Raw genomic sequence first — 27,311 nt, 5'->3', positions numbered from 1 at the left:
CACAAAAAGCCAGGAAATAAGTTCAACCTTCAAGAAAATTTGCCGTATCTTACTATGCTAAATCGATAAGTTCATGTGGTGGAATCTCTATAAATCTTCCATTGTACTATGATAAGAAAACCCGTGGAATACTAAATGTGTTCCATTACTATCTCCTTTTGGTTTTGGAGGATATCACTAGCTTTATCTGGCAACAAAGAATAATTATTTTAGGTTATCTCATGAAAATGTTATTACTTTGCCTGAAATGTTCCTCAGTGTGGTATAAACATATTAAGCTTTCATTTATTCAACAGCAGGTGTTTTTATGACCAAAACATACTGGTAGTGTCACCAGCTTGTCTCCGTGGTGTTTGCCAAGTTTGGAGCCAGTCTGTGGAACATTCCCGGCAAAACAACATCACCGCCGTAGATAAAAGGTTCCGAACCTTTCAGACAAGACAAGCTCCATCAACTTTTTTATTGTACTATCCAGCTCGCAAATAAAGTTCTCTCTCAGTTAGACTTTTTCAAACAGACAAACAAAAGAAGTTACAGGAGGACAAAGATGCGAAAGATTAAACAGAAAATCCCTCCTCATCAAATCGGCATACGTGTCCTCTTATCTGCTCCTGTCACCTGGCACAGTCCGCACCGCGCTTTCAAATCTATGGCGTAGTATTTGAAGTGTCAGTCTGCATGCCTCTGTCTCTATCTTGTCCATCAGTCCATCATATCCCTCTGCAGTATTTAGTTTGCTTGTTTGCTCCAGTTGCTGCTCTGTTCTGTAATACTGTCAACTCACACGCCACTTAAAACGCAGCAGTTCTTGTAGTTTGGTGTCAATGCTAACATCTGCCTGTCAATCAACGTCAGACTATTCAGAGACTCGTGCTCCTTTGCACCTTTTGTTTTTGTTGGCTGTGTCTTTTGTAAACTTTGCAACTTGCAGGTTTCCTAACTTTGATACGATCTGGCTTTTGTAACAGTATTTCTTCACGATCTAGAATTTGATCTTATAAATTCAGATGGAAGGAAGGACCTTATATAACTCAATAGAAGATATACTGTGTTTTTTTTTCTTTTATTGTTGGGATTGGCTCCACAAACTTGACATATTAATCTTACGGCTTAAGGTCCTTTCAACTGACAGCAATGACGTCTTTGGGATTGAGTAATGGCGTCATTTTCTTAAAGAAGACCTATTGTGCTTGTGTCTGCTCTATAGTGATAATTTATGACACCCCTGCATCGTTATATTACAATTTGCACATTTTAAATCACAATGTTCATCTGATTTCCACGTTCGAACACTGCGGTGCTCAACGAAAGCCGGCATCACCGTAAACATCATCGCAACATCGCCGTGTAGCTGTTGGCATCTCCAATGGAAAGCTGCAGATCACGCTACACATTTATACCGAGATGACTATGCGACGCTGCCAAATCCTACACGTGTCATCGATAAAGAAAATGAAACTGAAGAACAAAGTAAGTACAGAGCAGTGGGCGTATGAAAATGGGCATTGATCGGCAATATGCCGTCTTGAAAATAAGTGATTAAAAAATGCTCAAAGAAGCACAAATCACTCCAAAAACAACTTCAGAGGGTAAATGAGAAGAGGAAACAACTATAACATGGTTAAAAGCTCTGAAAAGTCGGTTTTGCATAATGGGTCTGCTTTAAGCTTTTATGCTGACAGCGAAGACATTGAACTCGGAGCCAGTTTTTCTTAATAGCTACTTCCGGGTCCATTGGAATTCTTGCCACATTCTCTATAATGGCATTTTGGCTGAATTTAGAGAATTTTCTCTGTTCCAATTTTTCTATTTAAAACTGCACAAAAGTAATCAGTGTACTCTGCTTTACCTTGGGATGATTTTATGAGTTATCAGTTTATTTTGGCCATTATAACTCCAGGTCTAAAAATGAAACTGCTAAAACAAAGAAAAATAGGTGCACCCACTGATAGGAATTAGTGTGGAATAGTTTCTGTGCCCTGATTTTTCTTAAAGTCATCATGAGGTTTGGATAAAGTCCCTGTTTTGTTATGGAGTTCAGAGCGTTTGGACCTGAATAACGTGACACTTTACAATCCCACTCCCATTTAACCTTCCATCATAGCCACTGCCAATCTTCCACCTCTCCATCACTTACATGTACTCATTTTGGTCCTATCTTATAAACATCATGCTTGTTTTTCATTCCTTGCCAGAGTTCTTACATTGCCAGCAGCGGTCCACGTGCGTCAACTCAACAAGGTAACCTTCAGCAGAATCAGTGGCACATATAGCTGATTTATATAGCATCAGTGTTGGACGTGCTTGTGTTGGTAAACATGGGGAGCCAGACTGTCTGTTTATCTCGTAGTTAAAGCGTTTAGAGGCCTCGGGGAGTTTAGTCTGTCTGCTGAAGAAACATGTTTAATTTAATACAAGAGAAGTTTACAGCCAATAAAATACAGGCTGTAAAATAAGTGAATAGGAAGGATTGAGAGAGAGGTGAGATAAGGGCATGCCTATTCAAGTGAGTTTAACAATATAAAAGTTGATGGTGCATGGGAGACAAATGGGAAAATGTACAAAATGCGATAAATAAAATGTGTTATCAAGTCACTAATCTCATAATGATAAAGATAGACTTCTAGTTCAGAAGTAAATCCTATACATTGAGCTGAAAAGTCCTAAAAAGCTTCTCGCATTGGTCCATCCATCCATTTTCTTCCGCTTATCCGGAGCCGGGTCGCGGGGGCAGCAGTCTAAGCAGGGACTCCCAGACTTCCCTCACCCCGGACACGTCCTCCAGGTCCTCCGGTGGGACTCCAAGGCGTTCCCAGGCCAGCCGAGAGACATAGTCCCTCCAGCGTGTCCTGGGTCTTCCCCGGGGCCTCCTCCCGGTGGGACATGCCCAGAACACCTCCCTAGGGAGGCGTCCAGGAGGCATCCTGAGCAGATGCCCGAGCCACCTCAACTGGTTCCTCTCAACGTGTAGGAGCAGCGGCTCTACTCCGAGCTCCTCCCGTGTGCCGCTGCTCCTCACCCTATCCCTAAGGGTGCGCCCGGCCACCCTACGGAGGAAACCCATTTCAGCCGCTTGTATCCGCGACCTTGTCCTTTCGGTCATTACCCAGAGCTCATGACCATAGGTGAGGGTAGGAACGTAGATTGACCGGTTCTCTCGCATTGGTATTTTATTTAAATTTTGAGGACTTTTTTCCGTTCAAAAGATTAGATATTTTAGTTTTTAAATTGTTAATCTCTATGTCTGTATAATCCCTCAGTCATCCAAGTCTGATCCATAGAAAAAGACGAAATTAAATCTGTCAAATGGACAAATCGTTGTAGGAGTGAAGACGTTTTGCTGGTCACCCAAGCCACTTCTTCGATTCTCGTCAGATTGCTGGTGGACACTGCCTTGTATCTATGTGGAGGGAGGGGCTAAGTACACTGAAACTGTAAAGCAGAGGTGCCCAAAGTCTTTTTTAATCAAGGGCCACATCGCAAAACATATTCCAAGCGGAGGGCCACAGACCAGTGCTCAATGCAGTGTGGTGCTTTATACACAGCTTTGACAGAGCCGCTGTGGATTAATAAGGCTTGAAAGACATTCATTTTAGGTCTGCATCACAATGCAATTTGATGTTTATGATCAATTGGGCCAGTTCAGCAGGAAGCATGAGGGCCAATAAAAACTGATCTGAGGGCTGCATTAAACGACCCAGTTCAACCTTTAATGACCCTGCTATTGTTCTTTTTCTGATCAGAACTGAAGAAGCAGCTTGGATGAGCAGCAAAATGTCTTCACATCTACAACGATTTGTCCAGTTGACTTAATTTAGTCTTTTCCTATTAATTGCTGTGGTAAATGGTAAAATAGTTGCATTTTTATACAGAGCTTTTCCTCCTTCAAATCACTCAGAGCGCTTAACATCAAGGAACCACACACTCATTCACACTCCAGTGTACGCTGACATTGAGGTGGGTTAAGTGTCTTGCCCAAGGACACAACAACACCATTCATCAACCAATGATGATTATGACGAGAGTGGGATTCAAACCGCTGACTTTTGGATCAGTAGACAAACACTCTACCAACTGAGCTACCATCGTAATTTTTCATCAGCTAGATGGTTACTCGATACTGGGATTAGAATATCAATTTGCCCTTCCATCAGATGCCCTTCCCGATACCAACCACCTCATGAGTAAGAGTTCTGGGCTCCTTGCTTATCCTCACCTTATCCCACTTTCTCACATAATCTCAATTTGTGTGTTTAGTTTTCCAATTACTGACCTAATTTCTGTATTCTGTCTATTTTTAATCAAAAGCCGTCACTGCTTTAGGGTTGTTTTTGCTAAAGGAAAAAACAAGCTTTATTTACAGTATCTGTGCCATCTCCTTTTCCTGCGGGTCAGCGAGCAACATCAACAAATATAATATAATCCATTTTAATTTTGTCATGAAATCCTACAAAGAAGCTGAATCCAGGAGCGAGAAGTGCAGCTAAGTACACCAGAATCTTAAGTTCGTGCTGAAGGTGCTGAAGTCATATTGTTTCATTTCAAGGACAGGAGGAGTATAACTGAGAAACACATGTCCCGCGTGGCATGTTTTGTGGGGCATGACAAGCTATTCAGAAAAAATGTACAGGTGGTGACAGAAAGAGGAGCTTTAGGTGCAAAACAACAAATACAAGATTTACCCCGGCTTTGGATTCATGCATGCTTCAGCCTCTGCTTCAAACTTTAATGAGAAAAGTTTGGATGGAAGTATCACTTTTAACGCCTCCGTGTCATATAAGGAACTGGGTATTTCTTTTGTATTATACTTTGAAACGTGCACAGTGTAACTTTTCCCGTAAAGGGTCAGCTATCAGTTTGCCTCCATGCAGGTGTTATTATTTTGCCTATATTATCCACAGTATTGCATTAAACGGTTTCTTTTTTCCATAAAGATGTCACCTGTTAAGTTTAAAGCCACACTGTGTAACTTTCTATCTGCTCATCTTCATGGTGACGCTATTGCTTTGCCTGGGATGTTGCACAGTCTGGCATTAAACGAATATATCGTGCTCAAAACTACCGCAAAAACGTGCATTATCAGTATGAGCGGGTCCACTTCTCCACAGATCTGACCTGTAACTTGGTCTATAGTGAAGTGGCCTACTTGTCTTCATAGAGATGCAGAACATTCCAGGAAAAAAAGACAAAACAACATGGAGTCAAGCAGGTCTATCACAAAAGTTACACAGTGCAGCTTTAATGTCATAGAGTGCAACTTTGTGTATATTAATCGACCTTCCAGGCAAAGCAATAACATCGCTATGGAGACAAGCGCTCTACTCTCCACCAAAAGAGTTAGTGCACCTTTAATATATGAAGCTAAAATAGAGAAACAAACTTCTAACATTTACGCTCCAGAAAGAGTGTTGGAGTGAGTGCGCTGTGACCTTTTGGTTGCTATGTTGTACGATCTAGCAATCTTTTAATGGCAGTGTTACAGATAATATCAGCTTCCAGGCAACTTCAGGGAGAACTGGCAGCACAGAAACTACTACTGAGTTTAAGAACGACCAAGGAGGAATTCAACACTGAAAAGTACTTTGTGGGAATGTTTGGAGTTAATGTACCAGATTACAAGGTCATTCTGTGTTTCGTTTTGCGAGAATGTTGTTTCATCTTGTGTTTCATTTTGAGTTTCATTTTGTGAGAATGTTGTGTTTCATTTTATGAGAATTTTGTGAGAATGTTGTGTCATTTTGGATTTCATTGTGTGTTTCATTCTGTGAGAATGTTGTGTTTCATTTTGTATTTCATTTTATGTGTCATTTTGTGTTTCATTGTGTGTGTCATTTTTTGTTTCATTTTGTGTGTCATTCTGTGTTTCATTTTCTGTTTCATTGTGTGTAATTTTGTGTGTAATTTTATATTTCATTGTGTGTGTCATTTTGTGTGTCATTCTGTGTTTCATTTTCTGTTTCATTGTGTGTCATTTTGTGTGTCATTTTTTGTTTCATTTTGTGTGTCGTTCTGTTTCATTTTCCGTTTCATTGTGTGTCATTCTGTGTTTCATTTTATATTTCATTTTGTGTTTCATTTTCTGTTTCATTGTGTATGTCATTTTGTGTTTCATTTTATATTTCATTTTGTGAGAATTTCGTGTTTGATTTTGTGTTTCTTTAACTCACTATTTTGTGCAATTCTCTTATTTGCTAAACCAAGCTAACATCACACTTGACTCCTTTAGCTCGATAGTGCCACATTATGGTGATGTCCGAAGCCTTTCACACACTTGTATAGTTGATATTGTCATTTTGTGTCATTTCCTTCAGTATAATATTTAGGAGGATGTCTTTAAAATGTTATTAAAATGGGCCAAAACCTTCTAGACAAATGATTTAGGAGTACATGCATTAGCTTTAAATGATAGTTTAATAGTAATTGGCTAATTGCGTCTTACATGATGCATATCCCCACTTTTAAGTACACACTGCTGTTTCCTATACAAGTCAATGGTGAGAAACTCCTCATTTATCCCAACCTTTTTCACGCTATGATGTGCTATCTGAACCAGATTTATGACGCAAGACAAAGCAACACTTTACTATCACAATTTACTGATTAGCAAAACAACACTCTGATGTCGTTTCCAAGTGTTTTTGCCTCTTAACTTTGCTAGCATTTTCTAATTAGATTTATTAACAAAGTGGTTCGCTTTGAGGCATTTCGTGAGCGCATGAGGAGGTGGCTGCAATCACAGACAAGATTAAGGGGAGTTATGTAGCGTTATCTATAAAACGGCAATATTTTTCTCACTTAAACTAATGGGGGAAATTGCCATGGGGTGTAACTATGTATGTGTGTGTGATTCAAACTGCATACTAATTCTGCAGGTGCACCAATGGCCTCGAGACAAGAGGGAGGAGAGGGGAGAGTGGGGATAGGGAGATGGGGCTTAAAACAGGATATCTTCAAATGTCATAGGCTTGTTAGCGGGTTTGATGAGCGACCTATGAAGCGAAATCGTCAAATGGTGAATAACCGCCGTGCCAAATGGAAACGGTTTCAGTTGGGATCATGATCAGGGTTTTGAGCGACGGCTTTGTCACTGCGAGGGTGGATACGCTCAACAAATAAGCTTACTTCTAAATCTGTTCAAATGTTACGAATAGAGTTACAGCAAAAAGTCTATCTTTTAAATGGCTCTATCTCCCTGGACACAATCAGGTGGCGGCACCAGGTCAAGGTACAAGGGAAATCTCTGCGGAGAGAATTGGTGTTTTTCAGCGTATTTCTCAGCAATAAAAGAGCAGATATGTTTAATTCATAGTGATACGTTTCAGGCAAAGCAACAACATCTCCGTGGAGACTAAGAGGTGGAAGGATCCCCTCGAAAAAAGTTACACATTGCACCGTGGGTCTAGGGATGTTTTTAAGTCCAATCTGAACAATTTCTAAATATGAAGCCTTTTGACAGTGGTAATAATAGAGTGATCGTTTTGACCTTGAATCTCGATGAATGGTTTAACAAAATAAGATTGAGTTTCAAATCTGTCAAATGGATAAAAAGTTGTAGGAGTGAAGATGTTCCACTGCTCATCCAAGCCGTTTCTTCAGTTCTCGTCTGATTGCTTGAGGACACTTCACATTCACAGGTTTAATGATCAATCTATATCTTTTTTATGCTCAGTTCAGGCATAATGTAATTTACAAATGCGTATTGAAGACTTCAGAAAAGCCCTCTCATATGTATTACGCCTCTTTCGTTGCTGTTAAATACAATATGCAAAGCAAGCAATAGCCTTTATGAGGTGAGTAAATCAATAGAAAACAGAATTGCTGTACCAACACTGCGCACGCATATCTCCTCCATAAATTCTGTTTGCATTCGTCGGCTGCGTTCAGACTCAGACCGCACTGATAAAAGGTTGCCTTGCTGACGTCTCATTCCCTCTTCATTTTCGCTGGGTCTCCGTGTGAATTTGAGCCTGTTTCTTGCCAGTGCCCCAGAGCTGAGAGGATGTAAACAACCTCCAAAACAGTTCTGTGGAAGTCAGCACTTTAGCAAGTCTGGGAGAGACAGCACAACAATGAGCAGTGCCAGTGCCCTGATGTTAGACAGGTAGAGCTTCAAACGGAATATATGACCAGGGCTGGGGGCTTGTTAGACCACCCACTGGATCAGCAAGTGAAGAAAGGTAGGGTGCCAGCTAAAACATGGGGTAGGTTCACTGTTACAACGTTGAAATCACTATAGAACTAGTTTGCATTGAAACCTATGGGTAGTTCAGATATTTCAACATTTTATTTGGTTATATACTCTGGGATTGTTGGTTCAAATCAACTAGTGCGCTCTATGTGTTAGAAACATAGACTGCATAAATGTTGAGTTTCATTTTGAGTTTCATTTTGTGAGAATGTTGTGTTTCATTTTGTGTGTCATTCTGCGTGTCATCTTGTGTTTCATTTTGTGTTTTGTTCTGTGTGTCATCTTGTGTTTCATTTTGAGTTTCATTTTGTGAGAACGTTGTTTCATTTTGTGTTTCATTCTGTGTGTCATCTTGTGTTTCATTTTGTGAGAACGTTGTTTCATTTTGTGTTTCATTCTGTTTGTCATCTTGTGTTTCATTTTGTGTGTCAATCTGTGTTTCATTTTGAGTTAAATTTTGTGCTTCATTTTGTGAGAATGTTGTGTTTAATTTTGTGTGTCATTCTGTGTTTCATTTTGTGTGTCATTGTGTATTTCATTTTGTGTGTCATTCTCTGTGTTTCATTTTGTGTGTCATTCTCTGTGTTTCATTTTGTGTGTCATTCTCTGTGTTTCATTTTGTGTGTCATTCTCTGTGTTTCATTTTGTGTGGCATTCTCTGTGTTTCATTTTGTGTGGCATTCTCTGTGTTTCATTTTGTGTGTCATTCTGTGTTTATTTTGTGTGTCATTCTGTGTTTCATTTTGTGTGTCATTGTGTATTTCATTTTGTGTGTCATTCTGTGTTTATTTTGTGTGTCATTCTGTGTTTATTTTGTGTGTCATTCTGTGTTTCATTTTGTGTGTCATTCTGTGCTTCATTTTGTGAGAATGTTGTGTTTTTGTTGTGTATAGACTATATAAAGAAGTGGACTGAGTGAGTGCGACGTCACCCACAGCGTTCGGCTCCAGTCAAATTAAGCTAATCGAGGCTAGCAGTTATAGCGGCGAATTTGGAGCTGAATTCCACATTTGGAATTCGAACCGCGAGGATCATAGCAACCAAAGAGCCAATCTGGATCGAGGCTGTTGAAGGTAACGCCCCTTTCATGCTGCACCACTGGTTTAGCATGGGGCAGGCGCTTAGCAATGCTGTCAATCAACCTGTTGCTAAGGAAAAGAAGGCGCCTGATTGTTAATTATTAGGTTATTAATGTTCATATCTTGAATTACAAAACAAAATAGAAAAATAAAAACACCAGGATCATGTATAGCGGGTTAATTTGAACATTTTAAAACCAAAATGACAAGTCTCACTACAGCAATTACAGAGAGAGGGGTGACAATTTTTCAATGTAAAGTGAACTGGAGCCAAAGTCGATGGAGCTGGAAGCGCGCCCATGCTCACTTCCTATTTGGAAAGTGGCAGCTAGCAGGTTTAACTATGTCCATTTATATATACAGTCTCTTGGAAGAGTGGCTGGATAAGTAATTGTAACTTCTGTGATTGCAATTTGAGATTTAATCCCAAATTTAAATTAATGACATGTTTTGTTTGCATTCACACTTGAGAAAACAATGAAATATGAACCACTAAACAAATTCACGTTTCCATGCACTTAAGAAAATACTGAATAGGTTAAAATTATAGGTTTGGCAGGTTCTATACATAGTTAGACCCCATGAGAATATTTTTGTTGTTTGTAGAAGACATTTTATCAACAAAAATGCCATCTCTGTCATTTACTAATTACAGCCTTTCATTGATTCCTGCCCTATGTTATTTAATCCACCAATCCAAGTTTTGGCACACTGAAACATAAAGCATAGATGGGTATTGTTGTATGAATATCCCTCATTGTCTGGATACATATACCACTTGCAATCATATGCTTTACCGTTCAGCAGTGAATCAATATTAGTAATTGGTTTGCCTGTGGCTGGAAGCAAAGCCTTACAAATTCATTATGCAGCATTAGTCAGCTGAACTCCCAAACCTCAGTGGTCCCATGGTAAGCTCCTATTTAATCAAACAGGGATGACTATTCCGAGACACTGCACTGTACTCTGTGTGCATAGAAATGTCAATAATGCATGATTTCCAAGAGGTTTCATTTGAATATAATTACAAGTGCACACAAAGGACGGCATATACTTATGAGTCAGTACTTAAAGCAGACCTATTACGCAAAAATCGACTTTTTAGAGCTTTGTTGTTTCCCCCCACAATTTCCTCACCAAAAGTTGTATTTGGAGTGATCCTTGCATGTTTGAGTAATCTTTAATCTCTCATTTTCAAGACGTCATTTTGCTAATCGACTCACATTTTCACTGCCACGATACACACCCACTGTACTACACTTTTATTTTACAGTGGCCCCTTGTTTATCACGGGGGTTACGTTCTAAAAATAACCCACAACAAAAAATTCGCGAAGTAGTCAGCTTTATTTTTATTATTCTATATGTTTTGCAGCTGTAAAACCCCTCACCACACACTTTATACACTTTTCTCACACAGGCATTAACATTTTCTCACATTTCTCTCTCGTTTAAACTCTCTCAAAGTTCAAACCTTCGTAGGCGCCTTTATCGGTGCAGAACGTTTCATCGACGTTGTGGGTTTTTTGTCGGAGAGAAAACTTGCAAACATACAGCACTTCAGAGTCACACTGCGATCCAACGTTTATGTAAATTTGTCTGAACACATTCTGTACTGGACAGGAGACACGGCACGGAGGAGACTGATGGACAATGGTCTACGGTCCAACAGCCAATCAGGACGCAGAACACAATGAGTGGATTCGGCTGCGTCACGTAGCCGTTTTGGCACAAATGAAAAAAGTCTGATGCTTGTTGTGTGATGCGCAGCCATTCGTAGTAGGTGCAGACAGCTGTGCAGTTTTGTTGTGACTTGTTTCTTTTATTAAGTTGTTTTAGATCAATATTGTAATTTAAAATGTGCAAATTATAACACAATGATCCACAGGTGTCATAACTATATACCAGACACAAGCACAATAAGTCTTCTTTAATTACATACATTCACTGACATTCACAATAGCCTTAAGTAGTTTGAGGAACTGAAAAAATAACAAGGCACCACAGTAAGTGAAAGTGTAAATACAAATTAAATGTTCTAACATATTGAAGCAACAGCTACTACAAGTTTTAATTATAACATCGCCATAACCACAACTGAAGGGATTTCAAACTTTTGTGAGAATAAATCCGCCATCTTTGTTGCAAACAGGCAGAATACCTCCATAGAGATGCGACAGAGTCAACACAAGAGCTGTGAAACAACCTCATCACTTAACATCTGAAAACGTCTAAACCCTCCACCCCCTCCACGAGGTGCTGGCCAATCTGAAGAGCTCGTTCAGCCACAGACTGTTACTGCCACGCTGCTCCACTGAGAGACACAGGAAATCTTTCCTGCCTGTCGCCATCAAACTGTTAAACTCCGTTCTGTAACCAAACACTTCAATACTCCAATATTCCACTTTGTACATAGATGTAAATAGTGTGTGATTTTGTGAGATGATCTATTTATTTATTTTGTTTAACACTGACACTTTATTCTTATTGTATGACACTTTATTCTTATTGCACAAATTTTATTCTTATTTAAATGACTTTTTATTTTTATTCTTAATTCTATCCTGTGGTTGTGGCATCTGTTAACTAAGAGAATTTCCCTTCGGGGATCAATAAAAGTGATTCTGATTCTGATTCTGATTCTGATTCTAACTGTGAGACTACTCCAGCTCCTGTGACAACACGATCCCCAGCTCCAGTAGTACAAAGATATTTTAATCCTGAATTATAATCCCATATCCCACATACCAGGCAATGTGGATGAAATGTCTTGCATAAGGACACAACAAAAGTAAAAAAAAACAACAAAACAAAACATTAGAGCTACTGCTGTCCCACTGTGGCACTATTTGTTCATTATGATTTAAGTCTTTGTTCATGCTTTACTATGACTATTTCAGGCGTACTTATTGAATCAAAACTTTAGTTACGTTTCTATCATTCCAATTTGGGAAAACAGCAAAAACAACCTGGATGCATTTATATGAATGATAGATAGACATTTTCCATGGTACAGTTTATGATGCTTTTAAGCTACAAACTGTACACGCCGTTAAAATGCGCACTCACACTCACACACACTCACACACATTTGGCTGGGAGCTATGTTACATATTCATAAAGCCAGTATTATATAGCTGCCTGACATGCCTCCCTCTATTTTGCCTCTAACCCTTTTCCTAAAAATAGATGTAGGGTTTACTCAGCTCTCCGTGAAAGACAAGGCTTGACGTCTCAGCTTTTTTGTATTTGTCCAAAAGTGTAAAAATGTGAGAATATGGTATTTAAATTTGGCAGAGCTTAAAGAAAAACTCATTACTTTAGATGATAGTGTGACCAATTTGATGGTATGGCTACAATAGATGGGACGCGGTGTGACTAAATTGTAGCAGATTTAATGCAGTTGGTAATAGCTATATAATATGGAAAGTAGATATAGGACAAGTGACTGCAGCACTTTGATTCTATTTCTGGTGTAGCCTATAGTCACTAAAGATTATAGAGTTGCTAAGATGCTAAATGTCTGTTTAATTTTTACACTAAGAGAAATGTGTACTCATAGATTGCATATATAAATGGACATAGCTAACCTGCTAGCCGCTGCGTTCCAAATAGGAAGTGAGCCTGGGCGCGCTTCCAGCTCCATTGACTCTGGCTCCCCTTCACTTTCTATTGAGAAACTGTCGCCCCTCTCTCCATAACTGCTGCTGTCAGTCTCGTCATTTTGGTCTTAAAATGTTCGTATTAACCCGCTCTACATGATTCTGGTGTTTTTATTTCACTACTGTGTCCATTAATCAAAATATGAACATTAATAACAAATCTGGGGCGTTCTTTCCCGGAGGTTGTGCCTGCTAGTGTTAGCAACGGGTTTGATTGACTGCTCCCTGCTAAACCAACGGTGCAGGTGGGAAGCGGCGTTACTTTTAACAGCCTCGCTCTGGATTGGCTCTTTGGTTGCTATGATACTCGGGGTCAGAATTACGAATATAGAACTCAGCTCCAAATTCGCCCCTGTAACTGCTAGCTTTGTTGAGCTTCATTTGCGTGAAGTTGAACGCTATGGGACGTCACACTCCTTTATTCCACTTCTTTATACAGTCTATGTGTCTACTAAAGTTCTTGTACCACTTAAAGACCACGCCTGTTGCACTGATTCATTGTATTTGGTCGTAAACATGTCATAATGGCTAAATGTGAGTCACTCTCTAGTACAGGGGTAAATGAGTAAACGAAATAACTGAGCCACATGCCTGTTGTACATTCTGAAAAACACACTATAATGTGTTAATATTCTGCTCGGTCTGCGAAGTTTGGGAAAGAATCGTGGGTATTTCTTTTACAGAATTCCTCAAAGTTGAAATTTCCTCAAAATCCCAAATCGAATGCTACCAAACATTGATTCAGTACACTAATTCACATAGTCGTACATGGCATTCTCAAAAAACTCAGCTGAAGAAATTGTTTACAAAAAAAACCTTGCTGTTAGTCTTGTGTTACTTGTGACAATGACAAAGGAGAAGCCGCCTGCAGCAGGGTACAGAGAATAAACTCCATAATAGCAACAGCTGTAGCCACCAGATAACTCCAATTAACACATGCGACCCCCTCCCACCCCTCAGCCCTCTGCATATGCCGGTCATTTTTACGTTCATTATTCACATACACAAAACTTAATTAGAAACCAAATCACACCTCAGCACCTCTCTCAAGATTCAAAACCTTAACTTTAGAAAATGTTAAATAAATCTTTAAACAGCTTTACCCAGCTCTTTACCCTTGATTCTTATGAGTATTTTGTCTTTAAAAGTGCACTTTATGTAACTTTTCTGCCACGTGTTTCCATGGAGATGTCAGGAATATTCCACAATATGGCATCAAACTTATCTATCTTGTGTTTTATTGCTGAAAATGAAGCTATTGTTATCTTATCTCTCCAAATAGGTAAGTTTAATGCCATGATGTGTAATATTCCAGACAAAGCCAATCCAAATCACCATGGAGATAAGACAGTGACCAGAAGAGGTTACATAGTGCATCTTTAACACATGATCTGTCATAGTAATACAATGTGCCTAACAACATGATGATCAGGAAATAAAGCAGCTTGTGTGACATTACTTATTAAAAGCAAAGTAACCCTGGGGTTTTCATTAAATTCATTTTTGTCTAAAATCCATGCATGAATGTGTTTGGTTGAAACTGTTTACTGTAAACTTTTCAATGGAAGTGTTTTTTGTTTTTTTTTCCTAACCTAAACGCATAAAAATAATCAAAATTGAATTAGCTGAGCAAACATTACCAATCACATTCCCACGATATCGCACCTTCTGCCTGAACAGTGAGACAGAGCTGCAGCATTGAATCTCAAAAGATTTTAATTAAAAAGTTCTGTAGTGTTCTGCTTTGAGATTTCAGCACAAGTACTTTACAGTAAACTAATAGCAAAAAAGTTACAAGAATTTGATTGAGGTCACACTAGTTTTCTTTCACATATCACCAAGTGTATAGGTGAATAGTGGATTAGACTTTAAAACGCACTGGCAAATTTCTTTTTTCACTTTTTGCACAAATGGCTTTTAAAAAAATGTGTTTTACAATATACTACAGGGATGAAAATGTGTTTCTCTGAAGTAGAAAAACTAACAGTACAAGGTCTCTGAGCACTACAACAGGGCTCAGCTCTGCCCTGGGCCAAACTAATAGTACTTTAAAGTGCAGTACCTGTATTCTTCCTGAGTGAAGACCGGGATAACTGAAGGCTGCAATACAGTGATCTCCACCAGCGCTGTGCTCTTCTTAACGGGAACGCCGTCGTCATAGGCAACCACCACCAACTGTCCGTCAAACAGAGAAAACATACAGAAGCTTATGTTTAGTGTGCTTTAATATACACTCACCTGAAGGATTATTAGGAACACCATACTAATACGGTGTTTGACCCCCTTTCATCTTCAGAACTGCCTTAATTCTACGTGGCATTGATTCAACAAGGTGCTGAAAGCATTCTTTAGAAATGTTGGCCCATATTGATAGGATAGCATCTTGCAGTTGATGGAGATGTGGGATGCACATGAATCCATGTTCTGATTCTGTTTACGCCAAATTCTGACTCTACCATTTGAATGTCTCAACAGAAATCGAGACTCATCAGACCAGGCAACATTTTTCCAGTCAACTGTCCAATTTTGGTGAGCTCGTGCAAATTGTAGCCTCTTTTTCCTATTTGTAGCGGAGATGAGTGGTACCCAGTGGGGTCTTCTGCTGTTGTAGCCCATCCGCCTCAAGGTTGTGCGTGTTGTGGCTTCACAAATGCTTTGCTGCATTCCTCAGTTGTAACGAGCGGTTATTTCAGTCAACGTTGCTCTTCTATCAGCTTGAATCACTCGGCCCATTCTCCTCTGACCTCTAGCATCAACAAGGCATTTTCGCCCACAGGACTGCCGCATACTGGATGTTTTTTCCTTTTCACACCATTCTTTGTAAACCCTAGAAATGGTTGTGCGTGAAAATCTCAGTAACTGAGCAGATTGTGAAATACTCAGACCGGCCCGTCTGGCACCAACAACCATGCCACGCTCAAAATTGCTTAAATCACCTTTCTTTCCCATTCTGACATTCAGTTTGGAGTACAGGAGATTGTCTTGACCAGGACCACACCCCTAAATGCATTGAAGCAACTGCCATGTGATTGGTTGATTAGATAATTGCATTAAGGAGAAATTGAACAGGTGTTCCTAATAATTCTTTAGGTGAGTGTACGTACTATAATCACCTACACTTCTTCCTTCTCTCTGTTTTATTGATGCTTTGAAACTGATGTCATCAACATTCACTGGGAGGGTGACGCTAACTAGAGCCTCTTCTTTGTCTGGGGCTTGTTATTCAAGTTAGATTTGAAACAGGTGATCTGATTTTGTACTTACACAAGTCTCTCTCATATGATATTATAGTTACACGTAGTTTAACATCAAACACCTAAACAAAAGCATGAACACTTGAACTGACCACAGGCTTCTCAAAATGTGTTTAAATACATTTTTGTCTTTTTATGATAACTGCTTTACATTCCACCTTAGACATATATGAAGAACACCCCCATCGAGGTGTCACTGCAAACTATCAATACAAATTTGTTTATATATTTTTGCTGTTTTGGTTTTTCAGTTCTAATATTATTAGAACAAAACATCACCAAATAATGTTGAAAAACATGTATTACATCTTGAATGGCACAGATTAACCTGTCGTCTTAAAGAAATATGCGGCTACTCTGGGATTGACAGGTGAATGGATCAATAAAAGAAACCCATCTAAAAAACATGGTGACTTACGGGCATATGAAGACATGTTGATAACAGAACAAAAATAAATAAATAGGACTGAAAACAGAGTGGACTTCTGTCATGATAACAAAAAACTAGACGCTTGTAATCAGAAGTAGGTTGTGCAGTTTGTTCAAAATGGTGTTGACATATTTAAGAAGTTTTGGGAGTTGGTTGTCCACAAACTTCAGAAAACGGAATTTCCTGTGAGGAGACCACCAGACCACTCTTCTGTTCAAAAGCAAAGTACAGATGGTTGTCTGGCCATGCTAATAACCACTGTAGATCATTAAATGCAAGGAAAGGTGTGAATATGCTGTGTCTGTCCCAGTGGTGTGCTGATGTTCTCTCACACCTTTTACCTACATTTAACTGGGAGCTAACTGCTTCTAACTCTACCCGCTAGAGCCATTATTTAATTAATTAAACAGTAACTTTATTTACAGCAACGTCATAAATTATTTATTCTTAAAAACAAATATAAAAAACAGTAATGTATTCCTAATTTTCTAAGCATTATCTACAGTCAAGTTATTTCAGTAATTTTATATCCTTTTGTTTATAGAGGAAGAGGAGGGGTCTAAGGGGAAATATAGGTCAAATAATTAGGTCAAACGGGGAAACAGATGTGCAGATCTACTGTGTCTTTGACCCTACACATGCTTTCTCGAATGATTTTGTAAATAAATGAAATGAAACACACAATGGTCTCTGTGAGTTTTTCTATTTCGATGCATTTTGTGTGCGTCAACAAGCGGACGCCCTAAAGACGGCCAACCCTAAGGATGACCAAACCTATTTAACTGTTCTGCAGCTAAAGTCAAATTAGAAGGCAGCACACAGCTCTTCGGTGTTTAACTAGCGTTCAAGTTAAATGGTTTTACAAACAATTTTAAAATAATTTGTTGTGGTTGTAGTTTGTGCACAAGGACTGGTGAAAATGAACTGATGTGAGTTCTTTCTGAGATGATGTGAGGCAGAAAATGGAGTTAAAGTAGAACCATTTAGGACTAATCTCAGAGTTGCAAACTGTTTGACAAGCGTGGTTTGAATCTCGGGTGCAAATAAGGTAGAATTAATCCCCCGAGTGATGTAACTCCTTGTACTGCTAATTAGAGTCCAGTGAAAAGCGGGAATTAGCTTAGCCCCAAGGCGCTTAAAAGGTGAGGTATTATCTACTAAGACACTACAGTTATGCTGTGTCAGACAGAAGGACACTATAGTATATTATCATCATCATCACATTCACACATTTAGAACCATAATGTTGTAACGTGTTCTTAGTGAGTTTTACGTTGTAAGTGTAGTATTTAGTGTATAGTCTATATTACTTTAATGATTTAAATGTTTTGGGGTTTTGTTTTTTTTTGTTTTTATATATAAAACTGAAATGATATAAAATCAAATACATACAAATAGATGATTTAGGCAAAGCAAAGGTTTAACACAAAAACTTAAACAGTCAAAGACAAATATAAAAGACAAATAACAAACCTATGCGACTGCTCGACCACAGCACTTCATCGTAAATATTTACATGTGACACTTTGCCTCACCTTATTAAAAACCCTACACTATTCTAAAATTGTAACGATTCATAGATCAATGTTAACTCTGTTTGATTTACTTGCTCTATAGTTATAATCTATGACACCCATGGATCATTTACGTTTTTATATTATAATTTACATAATCGCAATATTCATGTAAAACAACTTAGTATAGGAAACAAGACTTCCACCTCAGAAACTGCAGTACTGATGAGAGCTGATGTTGCGGTAAACGACATCACAAGAGCCGTGGAACTGCAGATCACTCTAGCGAGTAGCGGATTATTTTTTATTTGTACAAAAATGTGCATGCAGTGTTAAAAAAAGTCAGTACATCACAGTGGGTGTATGCCAGTGATGGTGAAAACGGGAATTGATCAGCAAAATGGTATCTTGAAAATAAACCATTAACCCTATAGAGGCAGATGCTATCGTCGTAGATAGAGTGCAATTGCGGACTTCCCATTATCGTTAAGTCCGCAACCAATTGTGCTTCATGTAAATTCAAACGGCGTCTCAAAGCAGAGGCATGAGGCTTTTTAAATATTTTACTGTCATTACGGTAATCTGCCTCTGTTGTCCCTTGAAGATGACCAATCAGAGCGCAGGTGCCGGACGGATTTTCCCAGTCACTTATTCAATGTGTCAAAGAAAAAATATGGATGAACATGTAAAATAGAGGTAGTTGTGTGGAAAAAAGCAGTACATTCTGATACTTCCTTTAACATGATTTTTATGGCTAAAAAAAGAATGAAAGTCTAGGTCTATAGTGTGCACAGTCATTAAAGGGTTAAAGATTGCTCAAACATGCACAAATCACTCCAGAAACATCTTTGAAGAAACAAACATGACATGGTTAAAATCTCTGAAAAAGTGGCTTTTGCATAATAGGTCTGATTCAATGTTTTCCTGCCACTACATCTTGCACCACATCCCAAGCATGAAGCCGGATACTTCAGATAGATGTTTAAATGTTTTCTTTTTTTTCCTGTAATGATGTCTCTATTGACTACAGTGCTGGTGCCAGTGTTTACAGAATCAATGTGATGGATTAGGAATAAAATTAAGGAGTGCCGCATGCTGTATTTAGCAAGTGCACTAAACTCCAAGTCAAAATTTATAGTCAATTCAAACTCTCTCGGGAGAACTTTTTCACTTAGCACATCAGATTGTTAAATGTTTCATAACCGTTGTAAGGAGTGTTTATTATACTGATAAATTATATTACAGATTTGGATCAAACAAATGCATTTCCTGGTCCTCTCCAAGCATTGCGGCTTATTTAACAGCATCCAGTTCACAGCTTTTCACCTTTTACGTGTCAGGCTAACTTATCTGACTCTAAATGTAGAATGGAAACTGAGGCTAACTTTAAAGTAGGGTAAACTGTCTACTACATTTGCCAAGAAAGATATTTTCACTGATCTCTATATTAAAAATCGTACTTCCTCCCTTGTCAAACCACCACGCCGCCCTACATGCTCATTGGATGTAGTAAATCAATAAAAGGTTTGAATCCCGAGGGTCCACAGATGTATAAATAACTCACAGAACTAGAAATGTTTTGATATATGTGTCATAAATTATGGCAAAGCATGCTGGTTTAATGTGACAGAAAATCGAAGTAACAACTGTGGAACAAACCATCTGGCTGCATGGCCAGGTTATCACATTTCATTGCCTCATTGACAAGTGGACAACCTCGGACAGCGATAAAATACAAGATTAATTTAAACTATAAACATTTTAGAGTCATATTAATTGCTCTGACCTGCGTATTTTGCCTATTGTTTATTCAGTTTGGCGAAGTGCGCTGGCCCTTTAATAAAAAGCAGGATGTTGCACTACCCTACAGGTCATGTCCGGTAGTGCACGCAGTAAAGCTGAAACATTTCCGCTGGCTGATGTGCGTTAATTTCTCTGTATTAAGTTTATGGAAGGCGTTCCTTGTAAGTGTAGAATAACTTCTTAAAAGCTAAAGGTATGCATAAATAAATAATGAGTTTAAGCAGATAATGTGCGCAAGAAACAAACTATTTACAAGCTAATTGACATGCTGACTTATGTTGAGTTATTAGAGTGCATTTGGGTTAGCAATTGCCGTATTTCTTTGCAAGATCGCTAATGTGCACTGTATTGTGTTGTTACTGTTTCACATCTGCCATATAAAGAACATTCTAAACCCATTCTGGCGTCAATTACTTTTTTTTATTGCGTGGAGGTGTTTAACGCCTGGAGTAGTAGAAAGGGGGTTCTATGAGGCCAGCACAACACGTATTTGGTTAGTGTCCGTGTAGGGAAATTTGTCATCTGCATTTGACCCATCATTCAATGCCACTTGGGTGACCTGGTGAAGTGGATCACGGTTGCCAGATTTTCACAAAGCAGCAAGATACCTGAGCGAGGCAACTTGTTAAAACGTTGTGTGTCACTGAATGGGTTCAGTGACGCACAACGTATTTTAATTAACCATATTGAAACGTTAAGAAGTTGTATTTCCGTCATTACTGGGTGTATTAACATGAAACAGAACTGAAAAAAGGCTAAAAATATCCCTTTTTTTAAGACATGAAAGAGCATCTAAGTAGCAAGCAAGAAAAAAAAAACAAAAACGCAAAAAGCAACAGTCAAAATTCAAAATTGCTATAACGAAGCAGACTTGGCAGCTTTGCATTGGACTCAGGACTTCATAGCTGGATCCGATTGTGCGTGTTTTCAATTCATCTCAATGCCAAACACATAAGTCTATATAATTAGTGATCACTTACACTGAATTTGAAGTTGGGCTCCTCATTTAGGTTCACTCTGGTTAGCACTTGTCCCTTATTTTCATCCACCTCAAATATACTTGCAGAGTACGGGTAAGCCTCATGGTCCACTCTATAACGAATAAACCCTGCTGGCGTCCCCTGAAAAAATAAAAAAAAGAAGACAAAATTAGTAACAACAAATTAAGGATTTGTTAAATGTCAAGCAGTCTGCCCTTGTGTGTTAGAAGTGCATTCCCGTTTGAAATAAAGTGGTTTAATTAAGTATAATTTAACCTTAGGGATTAATTATCATTCAACACTAAATTTCAAATGCCAGAAAGTACATACAATTAGAGAAACTATCAGTAACAATTATACAATACATAGTCACTATTTGCAAACACTATTATACAAATGAAGAAGTCAAAAATGAAGTCTATTTTTAGAGGTAAAAGAAAAGAAAAAAAAACATTTGATTTGAGTCTTTAATTATACGCAGGGCCAAATTTCAAATGCCACAAAATACATACTAAAAGTGGTCGCTAAAAGATAAAATAAAAGATCAGTTTGCCTTGGATCCAGAATTAAAAGGGCATGACTGACAGTTTGATTAGCCAATCTGGGACATGCATGGTCCAAATGTATCGTAAAAAATATACATACATCACAGGGGACTGGAGAACTTTGTGCAGTTCTGCAGAATAAATGAGATAAGCACTAGACTGTTTTAATCTGAGATGAGACAGGCCTCTACTTTGACAATGTTTAAATCCTTAAAACTGTTTAGCATATGACGGACGACAGTGGCTCAGTTGGTAGAGTGTTTATCTTTATTCTGCACTCTTCTCTTTTAATGTTAATTTTATGATGATTATTTATATTTTGATTTGTTTGTATTGTCATTTTAATACCGTTCTTTTTCTGTAAAGCACTTTGAATTACCTTATGTAGAATTTGTGCTATACAAATAAACCTGCCGTGCCTTTCCTTGCCATGCCGGAGATGAGATAAATTAGACTTTATTTGTAAATCATAGGTGACCAATGACATCCTTCGTTTCACATGCGTCACCTAAAATAAAAACGAATCTGACTGCGCGATCACGTTTGGCTAGGTTTGAGACGCATATTACTTATATTATTATGCAAAACCTATTATACAAATTGAGGAAGATTTTTTTTTGTAGGAAAAAGTGCACTTTATTTGATATGATTCTTTAACTCCCCTTAACTTCATTCTGGTCACGCAGAGCCACAGTGATAGACAAAATGATTAGTGTGGTACTTTGCAGACAAACAGAAAAGAAGAGTCTAGAAATTGAACCTAAGGTAAAGACACATTTGAATATGTTTTTGTGCCTGCAGCAGTGCAATACATCATTTATAAACCATTAAGAAAATGTATTGCCTAAGCACTATACATTGCCAAAATGATATTTTTAAGACAAACGTTGAATGTTTACTTAAGGCAGAATGGATAGTAACATTGCGATAGAAGACATAATGTAGCACTAGCAGCAATAAAAGTAGTAGTAGTAGTAGTAGTAATTAAGTAGATCCAGCTGCGATTGTAAGTAGTGAATCTGTATTTGTTCATCACATATTAGTGGTGATTAATAAGTCAATTCAATAGATTTTTGTACAGCCCAATTTGACCACAACAGAGGCGTCATAGGGCTTGATAAAAATGTAGTAGTAGTAACAGTAGTAGTAGTAGTAGATTGTATTTAAAATGTGGAATTTGTACAACACCAAATCAGAATGACCTAATTTTACTTCTACTCTATTAACAATCAGTACTTTTTCTTACAGTACCTACAGTATTTACAAAACTTCCTCCCCATCTGTTATTCTGATTTCTTTAACAAACTTTATTAGCATTTTTCATCTTTGTGGGCTCCCAGCAGCAGGTCTACAGTGAGCTCTTCATTTCTGTCAGAGACTTGATTAAGTAACTGCTTATAGTGAGTCAGCAAAACCTCCCGCTGTGACAAATTCCTTCAAAGATTTGCACTGCAGTGGTCTGAAGGGTACAAATGGCATTTACAAGAAGAGAATATATCTATGCACCGCTATTAAAGGTGCTGCGGACGGCCATTTTGAGTTCTGGGAGTGCTTTTATAGCCCAGTGTAGCGGGTGTAATGTTTTCGGCGTGAGCGGAGAGAACTGCCTAATGGGCGATTTTCAGGTTGAAGTCCGTCTGGCCCAGGAAGAGCAACATTAGCGAAAATACACCGTCCTTGAAGTGGTTTGACACAAAGATTAGTGTAAATACAATGTAAAAGTACTGTTAAAGTCTCACAGCTACTTTGTCCTCCAAATCTTTGCTTAAGAGAAAAAGATAAGACTAAAAATGTGGCCTGTGTTTCAACTACAAGTACTTATGCTAACTATTACCACCCTATTTCAGGTGAGTAACATCTGTACTGATTTAAAAGTACAATTTTCAAAGTATAGAATTAGATGTTATCCAAGTCAAATGAAGTACTATTACTACTTGGTTACTTTTTTTCTTTTATATAGCGTTTTTCCACCTTCAAGGCACTTTACATTAAGGAACCACTCACCCATTCACACACACACAAACACACACACGCAAGGTGGGTTAAGTGTCTTGCCCAAGGACACAACAACAGCATTTATCTGTGGGAGCTGGAATCGCACCGCCAACTTATGGGTCAGTGGATCTGTCCCCTCAGCTAATAATGCTTCATGTTGAGAGCGGGATTCGAACCGCCAACCTTCGGATCAGTGGACAAACACTACTGTCACGACGTTATGGTAACACTTTATAATAACTGCACTTTTAATCTGCATGAAAAAGTAAATAATTCACAATGAACTAATAGTTTATTAAGAATTATTCAGACTCGGTAACTACTTAACCAATACCCTAACTCCTAACTCTAACCCCTTAATTAAGCAGTCCACCTTGTGATGTCATGTGGTAATACAGGAAGTGCTCCACTGTGTTTTTAAACTTCATACACTTTCACTAGAATCATGTGGATCATTTCAGCCTTGGAATTTACGATCTCCACTGAACTTAAAGGTAAAAGGAGCTGTTAACTGTTAAAGGACTACCACTTCATGACATCACAAGGTGGAACAGAGCATTTAAAGCTTTGGAGATGTAGACAGACTAATAATAAAGTGTTACTCAAACATGCATGAATGAAACAAAACGCAACTCCAGGTATGTTTTTGAGGAGGTTACAACATTATAATATGACTTCAAGCTCACAAGAGTCAATTTTGTGTAATATAGAACCTTTAAGGCTAATTAAGTTGCACTTATTATAACGTAGTATCATTATTACTATTACTACTGTGGCTATACAGTTATCAGTACAGTTACAGCTATCTGCAATCTGGTTTTACTGCTGCTAGATTCATTCCTACTGAATTGTTAAAACCATTATTCTCTGTAATGTCTGAAAAGTTTTAGTCCTGACCTCTATTATGAGATGTCCAAGCAGTTTTTTGTTAGTTTTTTTATCTGCTACTGCAACTACAACACAGCGTCTGCTATTTACAATGCACACTACTTTTGCTGCACCATTATCTACTGCAATCATAAGGATCAAAATATAATTAAACCCAATTAAACATGCCCACACAAGTTGCCTTTCCAACCAATAATCCTATAGTCAAAGATTTACTGATGATGTCCAATAAAATGTTTTCGTTATGCTGCTATATTTTAGGAAATTAAGTGCAAAATGACTCAGCAAATTGAAAGTCGAATTGAGTTCAGACCCTGCGATGAGGATTTTATAACCTATTAAGTGTCTGGTTAACGACAGCAGACTTTATAATGGCTCACAATGGAACAATCTGAAGTGAACCAATTTATTACAATCGCAAAAAATTAGCAGACGGAAACTCAAAGGGCTAATATGAAACGCTATTGGAGTGGGCTCAGCTTGAGAGGCCGAAACACAATGTCGTTTAAGCGGCGCCAATCACACTATCCAGGAAAAAGAGGATTTGATAGAGCAGTAACAGCCCACCACAGGGTCCGAATCGTTGGCCATCACCGTGGTAACCAGGGTCCCCTTGAGGGCATTGGGGGCCACCATGCCTCGGTACACCTCCTGACTGAAGACGGGGGAGAAGTCGTTCATGTCCTGGGGAAATAGAACACAGTATATTGGATTTTCTCCTGTGGATGTTATAGATGTTACAAATACAATATCAATCGTGTCGTCTTTGTCAGAACGTGGGGTACCAATTTTTAATAAGGACTGTGATATTTACAACATAAGATGAGCTCGCCTTTCATTCATGTGTTTTTTTTTTTCTTTATAATTTACTCCTTCAGGATAGTTATTTCCATGTTAATACAACATATATATATATATATATATATATATATACATACATACATACATTACATAGTAAAGGCACATTGCAATACATCAGATTTGTGTAGATTTCATTCATTTCTTGTATTTATTAATGTGTTTATTTGTTGTAGTGTAAAGAGTTAACCTCATTTGCTTCTCTGGATGTAATATATATAAAAAGTCCTTTCTAGCATTCAAAAACATCTCAGAAAGTAAAATGATAAGTACCGGTAATAGTAATTTCCATAATAGTGGTAATATTGCAGGAGTAGTGGGCTCATAGTCATGCATTACTCATTAATTTCTATAGTCACACTGCCCTGGGGTAGACGGAAGCGAGACTGCCAATCTGCACAATCTCACTCATACACGATATTCATACATACTATAGACCAAATGGGTAAAATAAAATATAAAAATCAGTACTGGTCAAAGCAGGGAATTAACTGCCAACTTTTGGGTATGAGTGAAACGCACTATCCCCTACTCCACTGCGACACCAAGTGAATAAAAACAAGATAAAATATGCGTGCAAAAATTCGAAAATGTGCAAAAATATCAAAATATCATATTATTTAATTTAATGATACAATATCAATATCGTGGGCTGCTGTATCGATATATTTTTTGTATATTTTAACAAATTATTCTGTCACAGCATTACAATTGTGTAGCTTGTTTATGCAATACAAAGATTCAATGATTTGATGATTAAAACAGGTGTATTTCATATTAGCTTTGCACACGTAGCGGTTTAACAAAAACTTTTAGCATCACCATTGTTTTAGTGGATATAACGTGAACTTCTTGTTAGTCACATGAACTAAACAAAATGCACTTTATGTTCATTCATCTTCAGTAAATAGAAGATAAGTGCACCATTAATGTTTATTTATCATAATGTGTTATATCGAATCGAAAAAGTGCTGTATCAAGATATGTATCGCATCATGGCTTATGTATCGAGGTATGTATCGTATCGGCAAAATCTTAATGATACCCAGCCTTACTCACCATGATAGTGACAGTGACCGAGGCCAGTCCAGGAGGCATGGTCCCGTTGGAGTCCAGAGCCTCCACTATGAAGGAGTAAGTGGACACGGTCAGCTCCTCATAGTCCAGCACCTGCAGCACCGTCAACTCTCCCGTGTGAGGGTCCACCCTGAAGAGCTGCTCCACCCCGCGGTCCGCCCCCTCCGCTCGGATCCGGTACGTCAGGTTAGAGTACAAGTCCGCATCCATCGCCTACGGTTACCAAGGGACATGCAGTTAGGTTTTATTCCATTACTATTTGAATATTTGTGAATACAGCTTTTAGCTCATATCCAAATTACACATATATATAAACACATCCAAAAAGAAAATTGAATTCTGTCAACTGGACAAAAGTTTTAGTAGTGAATATGATGGGATATTGGTAAGTCACTTTCTTATATCTGCTTGAATGAAGGAGCTACACTGGAACTAACAAACCCTACTTGCAAAATAAAAAAATAATTCAGTCAACCGGAAGTTTTAGTAGAGTGAAGAAGTTTCGAATTTATTTAAGTTTTGCTATAGATCTGGACAGTGTTGGGAAAAACGGAGTTAAACTATAACGGCGTTACTAACTGCGTTATTTTTTCACTAACGGAGTAATCTTTTCCCAGCGTCCCAACGCCGTTACCGTTACTGACAATAAAATGTGCGTTACTTTTAATTGAGTTCACTCTGCTCTTCATCAGAGTCTCTCAGCCGAGGAGCTGCAAAGCTGTTGTGTTTCTTTGGTGAAAGAGGAGGCTGGGGTGAGATAAAAGACTTGTTTGAGATGAGCAAGGTGGGCGCAGACATGCTCTGACGTAACCTGTGTGTCGGTAATGGGAAGTTTTTGCGCAAGGCAAGCGCAGCAGCTCTCCACCGACTACGGCCGCCTGCATGGACTACAAACGCTTAATGCATGATGGGAAATGATGTGTGACATGTTTATTTATTTGCACTTCAAATGACATTTTTTTATATATATATTTTATTTTTGATACATTCTATAATTTACTTGTAAACAAATGCAATATAGTTGCAATCTGTTAAAGTG

At 38.3% G+C, this 27,311-nt stretch overlaps 1 protein-coding gene across 1 annotated transcript in view; it reads right to left on the bottom strand.

Annotated features, from left to right (window-relative positions):
• Nucleotides 1-27,311, bottom strand: part of LOC117387666 (protocadherin-15-like) — a 199,864-nt gene that overhangs the window by 51,894 nt on the left and 120,659 nt on the right. Inside the window, exons 24-27 of the mRNA XM_055229827.1 lie at nucleotides 26,255-26,485; nucleotides 24,905-25,021; nucleotides 20,910-21,050; nucleotides 14,991-15,103 (exon numbers count right to left, since the gene is read on the bottom strand). Coding sequence (XP_055085802.1) covers nucleotides 14,991-15,103; nucleotides 20,910-21,050; nucleotides 24,905-25,021; nucleotides 26,255-26,485 — 602 coding nt within the window. The remainder of the gene's footprint in view (nucleotides 1-14,990; nucleotides 15,104-20,909; nucleotides 21,051-24,904; nucleotides 25,022-26,254; nucleotides 26,486-27,311) is intronic.

Source organism: Periophthalmus magnuspinnatus, chromosome 19, assembly GCF_009829125.3.
Source record: "Periophthalmus magnuspinnatus isolate fPerMag1 chromosome 19, fPerMag1.2.pri, whole genome shotgun sequence".
Taxonomy (NCBI): Eukaryota; Metazoa; Chordata; class Actinopteri; order Gobiiformes; family Gobiidae; genus Periophthalmus; species Periophthalmus magnuspinnatus.
Note: the sequence above shows the minus strand (reverse complement) of the source record. Positions and strands in the feature narration are given on the sequence as shown.